Consider the following 11,886-nt stretch of genomic DNA (forward strand, 5'->3'; position numbering starts at 1 on the left):
AAAACAAACACCCCCTAAATCTTTTTCTTTTTCTTTTTTTACAAACTCCACACAGGATTATGATGTTAAGTCCCTTACATTACTAACTGTGTTTTCATAATAATAATTTGTTTTTTGTTTGTTAGCCAACTTATCAAAAGTTTCAATTGTACTATAATATTTTTTTTCACATTCTCTGTTTTTAAGGCCGTGTCATCGAAGAAGTTGCTTAGAGTCGATGAAGTACAACATAGACTCTACCACTATCGTCCATCCCAATCTTTACACCGTTGTCCATGCCTCTTGTTCAGTTACTATCAGTCTTCAAGCTTGAAGGTTGGGAAGAGATTCACATCAAGTTCTCTATGTAGGCATGGGCTTTTATAAATGTATCATGTTAAGTGAGACTGTCTATGATTAGTTTTTAAATGGGAGATTATTAGGATATGTGAAGCTTGAACGATCATCAAAGGTATACTACTCATCTAGCCATTACTTTCGCTACTAAAGCTTCACACTGGACTTACTAGGAATCGTAGAGGGGCAACAACCCCTTGCTTGGGGGATGAGGGTATGACCCATGGCTCGAAGGACAATTTCAAATTTTCATATAATATTTTATGCAAACTCTATTTTATTAGGGGTGATATATACTTTTTTCATGAGGTAGACAGCCATTATTATGTTGAGAGGTTACTATTTCATTTTTTATCTTTGAGCATGGTGGATCAATGTGAATCTATGAACATATCGAAAAGGGAACTATATAATTCTCTGTGTTGTGGTTTGCATATATTTTCTCGTTTTCTTTTGATTGATATTAGTCTATGTGCAGTTGAAAGGAGATCTCCTCTCCCAACATGTTTTGTATGTGTGTGATGCCTACCATTATATATAAATGGCATCCAAACCACATAAAAGGGTCGCTATACCATAAAAATGTATAAATACCCAAAGAACTCCAAATACATACCGTGGTCCAGCTGATGGTTGGATTAGTTTGATCTCTAGAGTACCCTTTTTCATGCTGTAGTAATGTGCTGAACCGATCAGACGACATGCACTCCCAACAGAGGCCGACCTTTCTACAGCTAGTTGCAAATATGAGATAGGGATAAAAGGGTTAATAGCTAAATGATGATGGTGATATCTCCTTATGTGGGGGAACCTACAAGTGATATTTAAAACAGTGGGAAAGTATACAATCCAAAACGGGGAAGAGGTATTTAAAACTCTCATCAAACAAAAGGAGATATATGTTATAATCTAAAACAGAGCAGAAGTATTTTAAATTCTCGATAGAATAAAGGGGACATGTTTAAAATTTTCATAAAATAGAGTAGAGGAAGTTTATAATTAAGCCCAGATAAAATGAGATGAATTCATTTTTAAGTGGCTCATTCGGATGCACAAACCAATTGAATTGCCACAATTAGCTCCACATAGAGTGAGAAAATTGTAGTTACCTAAACGTTATGTTTGGGAGAGTAGGCTCGTTCTTAGGGGACCGCAAAAGCTTGGATCAAACTAATAGTACTGCTTTCTTTTCATCAAGTCTATGTGACCTTATTAACAAGTTGGGTGGCAAATAAACATGAATGGCAGTGGTTGTTAATATTATTCTGATTGCTTCATGTGGTGTGATCCACTTGAGCTTATGATATGCTTCATTTTTAAGTTCATGCCCTAAAATAAGCTAGTGAAACTGAATAGACAATGTGGATATAAAACAAATTAATACACAACGATGGGCCCACAGCACCCAACACATCAGTGCACCGCCGCTGAGGGTGATGCTGGGAACACCTCCTAATCTGTGTCCGACAAGGGAATATGGCAATGGGCCCACCGTATACATATTTTGTGCTGCCATGCACATCACCTGCTGTACAGATTACCTGGATCTAGCATAGGAGCTCAGAAGCTAGGTAGAGGCCATGGTGATATTCGGATGGCAAATAAACATTCCGGTGGCCCCCAATAAGTTTTTAATATCAGGTATTCAATCACTACTATTTCCTGTGACGTGGTTTACTTGAGATTTGGATCAGCTTCATTTTTTGGATCATGTCCTAAAATGAGCTTAATGTAAGACAAATACATCATTGTGGCCCTACATTCAAAGATCCACAAAAATTGTGACCCATGGCCTGTCTGTACAAATGCATTCCATGTTTCCTCAAATAAAAAAAATGTGCTTATGGAGTGTTTATCTTTTGAATTACATATGTAAAAATGTAGGTAAAATGCTAATAATGACTTATGAATGGTGTTTGTATGAGAGAGAAGTATATACCTAATTAGACCAAAGTGATGTGCTAAAGTGTTGTGGTGCATGAAATCTAAAACCGATGGGGCACCGTTAAAATCCATGGGTCCCAAAGTGGTGCGTGAGTGTGATCCACACTGTCTATCCATTTTACCATCTAATTATTTTATCATCTAATTTTATTGTACAAGTCCAAAATTGAGGCAGATTGGAAGCTCAAGTAATGACGTGGACTCCTTAAATTGAAATTGATTTTGTGGCTGATAAGAAATTTTCAATGTTAGCTATTCAATTTCCACAATTTCCTATGCTGTGGTCCACTCGAGCTTCAAATCTCCCTCATTTTTTGGCTTATGGCCTAAAATGAGCTGACTGAACAAATAGATGGCGTGGGTAAGATACATACATCATAGTGGACCTTACAACTTTTCCTCGTGTGTATCGTGAGAATGAAACCGTATACCGTTCCAATCTAAGCACATCCCTCGTCAGCACGCATTTGGAAGCACGTGTGCGGCGCATTATCCCAAAGTCCAGATGCGCTGAGCTTCATTTACTACGAAACCAAAAAAGCTAAAATACATGTCGGTGCATTCCACTATCATGCTTCGCAATTTTAGCCGTTCAATCTGGGTACACATCTATTGATCCAAACCGTTAGCATGGTTATCTCAATCCTTTGTAATTTGAATATTTTATTGGAAATAGAAGTATAATCACGAACTTTATATAATCAATTAGTTTTCATGTTAAATCCTTTTTTTTTTTTTTAAACATCCCCATCCAAAGTGAGGCTGATCACATAAACGATCTGGTTCATAGAAAAAAATAATCCAAACAATAGTAATAAATTCATGTAACCAATATCAAAAGATAATACCAAAGATTCGCCTGTTAATGAAGCCATTACCCTTTATAAAAGGGAAGAAGCAATGAGAGCAAGCGCAAGTAAGCATAGCGGGCCATGGATAATCGGGCTTACGATGTATGTTGGGCTTTGCTCTTCGAAGAAATCCTAATACAAATATTCTCCAAACTAGACTTTGAATCGCTGATATCGGTTGCTAGTGTGTGCCATTCGTGGCGTAGTGTGGCCCATTATCCAGAGTGCTGGGATTGTATCCAATTGTATCATCAGGAAAGATTCGTAGATAACTGCATCAAAGAAACGGAAGAAACCGAAAAACCCGAGTATCAAGATAGGCTGTTCAAGGAGTCTGAATACATGATAAGGCATGTTGGAGGCGGAGTCAAGTCCATTTGTGTCCACCCGATTGCTGACGACACTATGGTCCAGATGATCGCTGACAGGTTTGGATTCTTTGATTGATTCATGATACCAAATGCTCGAAACTTTGGGCTGGGATGCAGAGATGGTGGAATGATCATAAAAAATCATAGATTTGGATGCCCTTGTAGCATAACTTTAGGACTATCAAAATCCAATAATTTGGATGATCATCCCAACCATCTCTGCTCTCATGGCCTTCTTAATGATCATTGAAGCCTGTGATGAATTTAAATCACCCAACTAATGCCAAAAGCTGCTGAGATAACTGGTTTGGTTGTGTTTGAACGGAGGCCTAGCCTGAATCATGGTGTGACCCAGTCCCATTTCAGTCCATGAGTCAGAGAATTTAAGTCCAATAATTTTTATTTATAGAAAATGGATTATTTATTTATTTGGCTGAAATAACCTCCTACTTTTCACATCTTCTTTCTGCATACGTTCCAAAAGAAGGGGATTTTGAATTTGACCAGACACAGGAAATTCATGTGCCGTCGCTTCTCATTGCCCACACTAGCTCACAAAACACACAGACTCTCTCCAAAATAAATTGCGTCAATTCATACTACACAACATAACTTTTAACATGTGAAACTTTCTTGAGTTCTGACGCAGGGATGAACATGATGAGGATAACTACTTCGAATCCACGGAGCTTCTCTGGACTCCTCATAGAGGCTTCTCGAATCCACGAGGAAAGAAAGCAGAAAATAGAAATAAATTCTAAAAAATTCGAAATTGATTAATTGATGAATAAAAATGAGTTCACAATCCTTTAAATAGGGGTACCAAGCAATGGGAAAGAAATTAGAATCAAACTACAACTAAACCTAGAATCCGCGACTTACTATAAATAGTAAACTTACTATTTATAGACGGTCGTGATGTCTACTAGTGCGCAAGGTTCTCGGCCAAAAATAGTAAGTGTCCTATTTGGCTTCACCAAGCCATTCTCCTAATTATTCTAAGCTCTTTTCACGTTGGGCGCAACTCCTAAAGCCCGACGGATGAAGAGTTATAATCAAACTAAAACTTACTATTTATAGTAAAAACAAAATTAAAACGGGGAAACGACCATCGATCCAGGGGTTTTCACAATTCCGGGCTACGCAACCTGATGTAGTGGGGTTGGTTGGCTTCAGTAGCTCGTTCTACCCCAAAATCATATATTTTATGTCAGATAACTCATTCCGAATTGCAAGAAACGCCCGATTTAAGGTTCGATGGTCTGGATCACTTCTGTCATCGACCAGGCCTTTTCTAATCCATCTTGGCCATGTAACTGTCCGCGACCTGCTCTACATCAAGTTTCCCTATGATTTATGTGTTATATTCACACTATCCATCAATTTTTTCAAATAATTCTAAAGTATGAGCCTAAAAAAATGAAGTACATCCATGGCTCAAAGCAAAGTACACACTAAAGAAAGTAATTAGAATTTAACGAACTATCATTGAAATCTTTCTAGAGTCAACTATGATGCTTATTTACCATGTAAATTGTTCATAAGGTCACACAGTCCTGGATAAAGGAAAAACACAAATATAAGCTTGATTAGAGCATTGTCTGGTCCCAAGAAGCTCTTAGTTGTAGGTGTCCAATTCCTACTACTTCCTATGATGTGATTCACTTAGTGTTTTGGATCTACCTTCTTTTTGGGGTCATATCCTACAATGATTTCAAAAATTTTATAGACAGTGTGAATAAAAGAAATACATCGTGATGGGGCCGCCTAAATTAAACATGTTAAGAAATTTATTGCTTGCTATGTAGTGCATCATATTCTTGGGAGAGAAGAGAATCAAAAGTGTTGACATGTAAAACTCCCGTGGCCTCATCATGTATATGTCAGATCCACACTGTCCATCATTGTTTCCATGTGCATGAGATTAAAAATGAGGCAATCCAAGGCTCAAATGGGCCACACTACAAGAAATAGTAGGAATTGAATGCCCATCATTAAAATAAATAAATTAATTATTTTTTTTTAAAAAAAAAGTCTACAAGAGGCTTTGATTATGATGGCAAATTAACCTCACGGTGGATCCTAAGAAGGTTTCGTCAGTAGTAGTTCAATCCTCATTATTTTTTTATGTTGTGGTCCAATTAAGCTTTATATGTGCCTCATTTTTGGGCTCATGCTCTGAAATGATCTGCAAAACTTGATGGCAGATGTTGATTTAACACATAAATCATGGCAGGGCCATAAAATTTCCACACATTAAAAGTTGTGTTGTGTTCATAATCTATTTGGGAGACAAATTTAGGTCCTCATCCTGGCCTCGGTGGTGGACTCTCGGGAGTTTCAACATGAAGTCTAGGTTTGAGAGCCTATAGGCGGTGAAATATTTCGGCTACGGTGTGTGTCAAGTGCGTCTGTTAAAGAATTAAAAATAAAAAATAAAATAAAATAAAATAAATAAATCTATTTGAAAGAGACAAAATCAATATTTAGTCAGCCAATGTCATCTGTGATGGCATGAACCAATGAAAGGTACGACACAAGATCCACACTCTATGGAAAAGTGAAGAGCTGTTAATGGTTGTTGGGACATTCCTACCGTTATGAAGTACCCTTTAATTTTATCATTTTAACCCTCAACGAAACAACGCGCGAAAGCATATTATGAGGTGTCACATGTGGCACAAGAGGACCGTTGAATAGGAAAGGCTGCACATTTGGCATATTTGATACATGAGCACTGAACAGTGTGTTTCCAAGTGACCGAATTAAGGATAAGCTTCTGTTATTTTTCTTCCACCTTACTCGAGAAACATGTTATCATTGCTAATCAGTTATTTTTGGGGCACCTTGTCCTCAATTTTCCTCAGTTCTCATGCATACTGTTTAAAACAATGATAGACAGGCTAAGACATTTTTGCGTTGGACACAACTTCGTTTGCATCCAAACAGCCTCTCAGGGCCTATTAGGATACCACCAAATAAGTTACTTTTTCTACTTACAGCAGTAAATAAGTAACTTATTTCATATAAGTTTGGTTTATGATAAGTTATAAGTAATTTTTTTTTACTCAAAAGTAGTTAATCACTTCAGCTTTTTTTTTAGCTTTTCTACTTTTCCTAAGTTGCTGAAGAGAGGCATAAGAGAGACGAAAGAGAGGAGAAGCTGATAAGTATGTTGTTTACCAAACTGTGAACGCTAGGAGATCGGTGCCCACGCTTTAGGTGATCTGTTTTGGTTTTTGATTGTGTAGGGGGTGTGACTTTGATTATAAGTTTGGAGTCGCCACTATCCACTTAATCTCAAAATCCCGCAGTCGAATAAAACCTCCAGAATATGCAGGGCTAGAGAAATCCGAAGACTCTCTTTCCTTAAGTTGACTCCTGGTTTGCAATCCGGCATTCTGAGTAAGGGGCCTCAGTTACAAAGAGGGAAGGTGTTAGGCATCTTCTTTACCTGTACAAATGTACAGTCTCTACTTGTAACATTCCGAATTTTTACGGCTAGAGTTTATACTTGTGCCCAAGGAAACCGAGTGTTATAATGTGAAACTTAGATGCTTTACGCAAACATACTTATCTTCTTAATAAATAAATAAATAAATAAATAACTAAAATAAGTTACTTATGACATAAGTAACCTATCTTAAGCAACTTACCATCCAAACAGGCCCTAAGTTAAATATGACTACACCATTATCAAGATCATAGCACTCCCCTCTTCTGGGGTAAATTTGGTGGTCCTGATATTGTTTGTTGAAGCAATGTAATTCTGCCATTGACATAACAGTAGAGATTCTTTCTACTTGTGCAAGAAATGCAGTCTATCACAATGAGCTGTGGGATCCTTTGGGTCTTAATTAAATTCTGTCAAATGGGGTAATTAAAACTCGTACAATTTCAATTCATTAACATGCATCATGTTGGATCCAATCGAATGCTAGATGCCCATCAATTGAGTCAATCTCCCTTCGAGATTGTGGTCGAATCTCACCAGCCGCTCTTCTCAATCTGATCCGCACTTGCAAGCACCTGAAGTTCATCGACGTTAAGTTCTGCTCTGCTGCATCCGCATCAGTGATACAAGAAATGGGTCAATCTTGTCCAAGCCTAGTAGGCCTCAATTTGGGCCATCTAAGAGTAACGGAAGAAATGTCAACAGGAATCAGAAAATTCATGCCGAAACTCAAGTGGCTCAACCTCAACAGTGCCACTATATATCGTGATGTTCTTTTTAGCATCCTAGACTCTAGTACTGAGCTAGAATACGTTAGCATCCGATGCTGCCATCCTCGACTGATCATGGATGATGAGCTCATAAACAAGGCCAGAAGAATTGAAGAGTTCAAGTACACCCGTGAAATATATGTCGGACTTCGATTCCCATCCATAAGGATCCCTGCATGCATACGAAGATCCCATCAACCTGATCCTCGTAGAAGACTTCCACAGTCATGAGCTTTGGTATCTTTAGGTATGTATTGCATGTTATTCAGAGTTCAAGTACTTACAATAGCTACTGCCAAGATTGTGTCTCTATCAAATACTGAGAGGGTGTGTTTGATGCGACTTACAAATGAGTTCTTCTAATTTTACTTAATCGTAATTATGTAGTAGAGATCATTTTATTTTTTATGGGGATTAAAATATGACCAAAAATTTATATAAACTACCATCTCTAGTATGTAATTGATATTAATCAAGAGGAATAATTTTTACAACAAATGTAAACACAATTCCATTATATAATGGGGCCCACCATTATGTATAAATGACATCCAACCTATATAGTAGGGTTGGTCTGCAAAAATTGGAAGTCCAAAAGCAGGCTAATCCAATCAAACCCAAAGACCACCAGATTCATGATGTGGGCCTGCTGGTGGTTGGAGTAGCTAGATCTCTGGGGTGCCCCTTTTCATGGTGGAGTGATGTGCTAAAACAATCAAATAACATGCAATTCCTATGGTGGCCGACATGTCTACAGCTAGTTGCATATGAGATGGGGATAAAATGATCAATTGCTAAACGATAATAGTGATGTTTACTTATATGGGGGAATGTACCGCAGATCTTTGGAAACAGAGAGGTGTTTAAGATTCTTCTAAAACAGGAGGAGGTATATGTCATAATCTAAAACAGAGGAGAGGTGTTCAAAATTCTCCTGAATAAAGAGGACACGTTTAAAATTTTCTTAGAGTGGAGGTGCTTTCAATTATCCTTAACTAAAATGAGATGAATTCAAATTTAAGTGGCAAACGAGCAGTCCTAAGGCAGCATTTGGATGCACAAACCAATTGAATTGCAACAATTAGCTCCATATAGAGTGAGAAAATTGTAGTGATTTAGAACTAGAAGTGGCCTAGAAAGACGTTGTTAAGAGAAGAACACAGTAATGGTAACAGAGAGAGAGAGAGAGATTCTGTGAGGGCTCTCTCTCTCTCTCTCTCTCTCCCCTCCCCCCCCTTACCACCACATAGATTTTGATTGATACATGATATTGATGGTCTGGGTAAATTTAAAATGATGTCTAAGTGCTCGTGTATGCTCTCCTGTTGCAGTTTGTGGGATCAAGTCTTAGAATATAGATGAATTAGTGTTTTGATAAAAAAAAATTTAAAGTTAAATATAGATGCACCATTATCATAATCAAATCACTCTTTGAACGAAAGTAATTCTGCTGTTGATAGCAGTAGAGATTGCTTCTACTTTCATCTCACGAAATCAATCACAAGGAACGGTGATTTCTTTGGGTCATCAACTCCATCAAAGGGGGTTAAACTAAAATCCCCACCATTTCAATTCAATAACATGCATCATGTTGGATCCAATTGCAAGCTAGATGCCGATCAATTGAGTCAATCTCCCTTCCAAATTGTCGTCAAATATCGCCAGCTGCTCTGTTCAATCTAATTCGCACTTGCAATCACCTGAAACTCATCAACGTTAAGTTCTTCTCCGCTGTCTCCGCATCAGTGATCGAAGAAATGGGTCAATCTTGTCCAAGCCTGGTGGACCTCAATTTAGGCCATCTACTCTTCAATTGGGAATTTCATGCCAAAACTCTTAAGTTTCTCAACCTCAACAATGCTACAATATCTTGTGAAGTTCTTTGCAACATCCTAGACTCGTGCACTGAGCTAGAACACGTCAGCATCAAACAGTGCCCTCTACGAATCATGAAGGACGTACTCAAAAACAGAGCCAGCAGAATTGCAGAGACTCCCCTCTGCTGACTTGCATGTAATTCAGATTTCGAATACTTCTAATAGCTACGGGCAAGATTGTGTCTCTACCAAATCCTAAAGGTGTGTTTGATGCCACTTAAAAATGAGTTCATCACATTTTATTGATCATAATTACGTATTTGAGATCACAATTTATAAAAACTAAACTGCAATCTCAAATACAATAATCAATTGATATTAATTAAGAGACCTACCCAGAAAACGTATCGGATGTAAAAGGGTTTACAAAAATAAAGCATAATTCTAATGGCTTTCTTGACCGTTACAATGATCGTCTCATAGCCAAAGGATAGCCAAGGAGTATAATCAGAAGACAGGGTTGGATTACCATGAGACTTTTGCTCATGTCGCCGAAATGGTCACTATACGTTGTCTACCAGCTATTGCTATCATTCAAAATTAGCATTTTTATTAGCTCTACATTAATAATGACTTTCTACATGGAGATAAAATCTAGAATTTAGAAAATTAATTAACTGACTGTAGAATCAATTAGCCAGCTGTGGGATCTGTAATATTCTTTTCCTTCTTTTTTTTTTTATCCTTCTCTTTTCTTTTCTGTTTTTTAGATAAATTGTTGCAATTCAATTGAATAGTGCATCCAAACACACCTATATTTAGTCCTCCGTCGGAATCTAAAGCATATAATACAGAAATTGGTGCCTTTAAAAAAAAAAAAAAAAAAATGAGGAATCCGAGACTCCTTTCTTTGAATTGAGAAAGCTTCTTTTCAAAAGAAAGGGAGTGATCAATTCATGGTTGGCATTCTCAGATATTCAACATCACTCCACGGATAGGCCAGTATCTGCTTGCAGATGACGCCATCAAGCCTCAAGTTACCGAGTTCTATCCATCAAGGATGGGATGGAGGTGGGGCCCACCTTGCACTACATTCAAACTCCTGGGCCCATTCGGTTAGTACTTTAGAAAGTCAACTTCATCACTAATACAGGCAGCTCAATCATTCCATCAGACTCCTGGCAAGTGATGATCTTGGAATCAACCTAACTGCGCCATCCTAGCCATCAATCAACAAGATGCCAGAAAAAAAAAAAAAAAACACAAGGCCAATATCAGGCAGATAATAGGCCTAATCATCAACTGTCAATATCTATGCAGTGGGCCCCACTTTGCATTTCTTATCATACTAAAGCCGCACCTTGTGTTAGATGATGCCAACTAGGGCTGCCAATGGGCTGGGCCGGCCCGTCGAGCTTTTAGGCCATGCTTGGGCTTCAATACAAGGCCAGCCCACTTTGGACTGTTAATACAAGGACCGAGGGATCGGTACAGCCCTGAAATTTGAGCCCGTTGCCCGTTTAATCACCGGGTCAGGGTTTGGCTTCCTTTAATTGCCCATCAGCCTGGCTGGCCCGTTTTAGGATTTCGAGGGAAATTCATCAAATATCATGCACATGGGACCCACTAAATGAACAGCCCAGGCTGGCAGTAGAGCTGTACATGAGTCAAACCGAGTCGAGCTCGACTCAGCTCAACCACTAGCTTACTCTAACTCGAACTCGGCAGTCTCCTGACTGGCCAGCTCGGCTCGGTTCAGTCAGCAGGTCAGGCCAGTTCAAGTCAAGTTCGAGCCAAGATCGAGCATGTGCGGCATTTTCTCAAACCCATGCACCTTCAATTTCTCGCAGCACGTAAAACAACAGCAATAATTTACCCGTATTTCATCAAACACTCAGTAGGCAACATCAAAATCAAGATACAAGGGTATTTGTTCATCGTATTTCATCAAACACCCAGTAGGCAACATCAAAATCAAGATACAAGGGTATTTGTTCATATCCATACCTTCCTCACCACCAGCCAACACTTCATTGAGTCATTTCATCAAATACTTGGTGAGCAACATCAATATCAAAATAACCAAGTCACCGAAATAGTTCGATCCGAGTTCAATTCGAGTTGGGGTTTGATCTGAGTCGATTCGAGCTTCGACAAGCTGCTCGAAATTTTTTCAAGCTCCAAAAATCAGCTCTACTCGGCTCCAACTCAGTTTCAAACCGAGTCGAATCGAGCTTTTTCAAGTCGAGCTAAGCGAGTTAACAATGCTAACTCGAATCGAGCTTTTTCGAGTCGAGTTGAGCGAGTTAACAAAGCTAACTCGATTCGTGTACAAACAAGCTA

The 11,886-nt window shown here is 38.5% G+C and overlaps 1 protein-coding gene across 1 annotated transcript; it reads left to right on the forward strand.

The window, feature by feature from the left end:
- The first annotated feature begins 3,157 nt into the window (after positions 1–3,157).
- LOC131240581 (F-box protein SKIP1-like) lies at positions 3,158–8,276 on the forward strand. The gene is made up of 2 exons (XM_058238869.1): positions 3,158–3,559; positions 7,444–8,276. Exons 1-2 carry the CDS (start codon positions 3,213–3,215, stop codon positions 7,955–7,957), a joined length of 861 nt encoding a protein of 286 aa, XP_058094852.1. The 5' UTR covers positions 3,158–3,212; the 3' UTR covers positions 7,958–8,276.
- The last annotated feature ends 3,610 nt before the right edge of the window (positions 8,277–11,886 follow it).

The sequence above is a fragment of the Magnolia sinica genome, chromosome 3 (assembly GCF_029962835.1).
Source record: "Magnolia sinica isolate HGM2019 chromosome 3, MsV1, whole genome shotgun sequence".
Lineage (NCBI taxonomy): Eukaryota > Viridiplantae > Streptophyta > Magnoliopsida > Magnoliales > Magnoliaceae > Magnolia > Magnolia sinica.

Excerpts from the sequence above, each read along its gene's own strand:
- LOC131240581 (XM_058238869.1), top strand. The coding sequence starts at position 3,213 with ATGGATAATCGGGCTTACGATGTATGTTGGGCTTTGCTCTTCGAAGAA. Across the intron at positions 3,560-7,443 it reads GTCCAGATGATCGCTGACAG|ATGCCCATCAATTGAGTCAA; the intron begins GTTTGGATTCTT and ends ATCGAATGCTAG.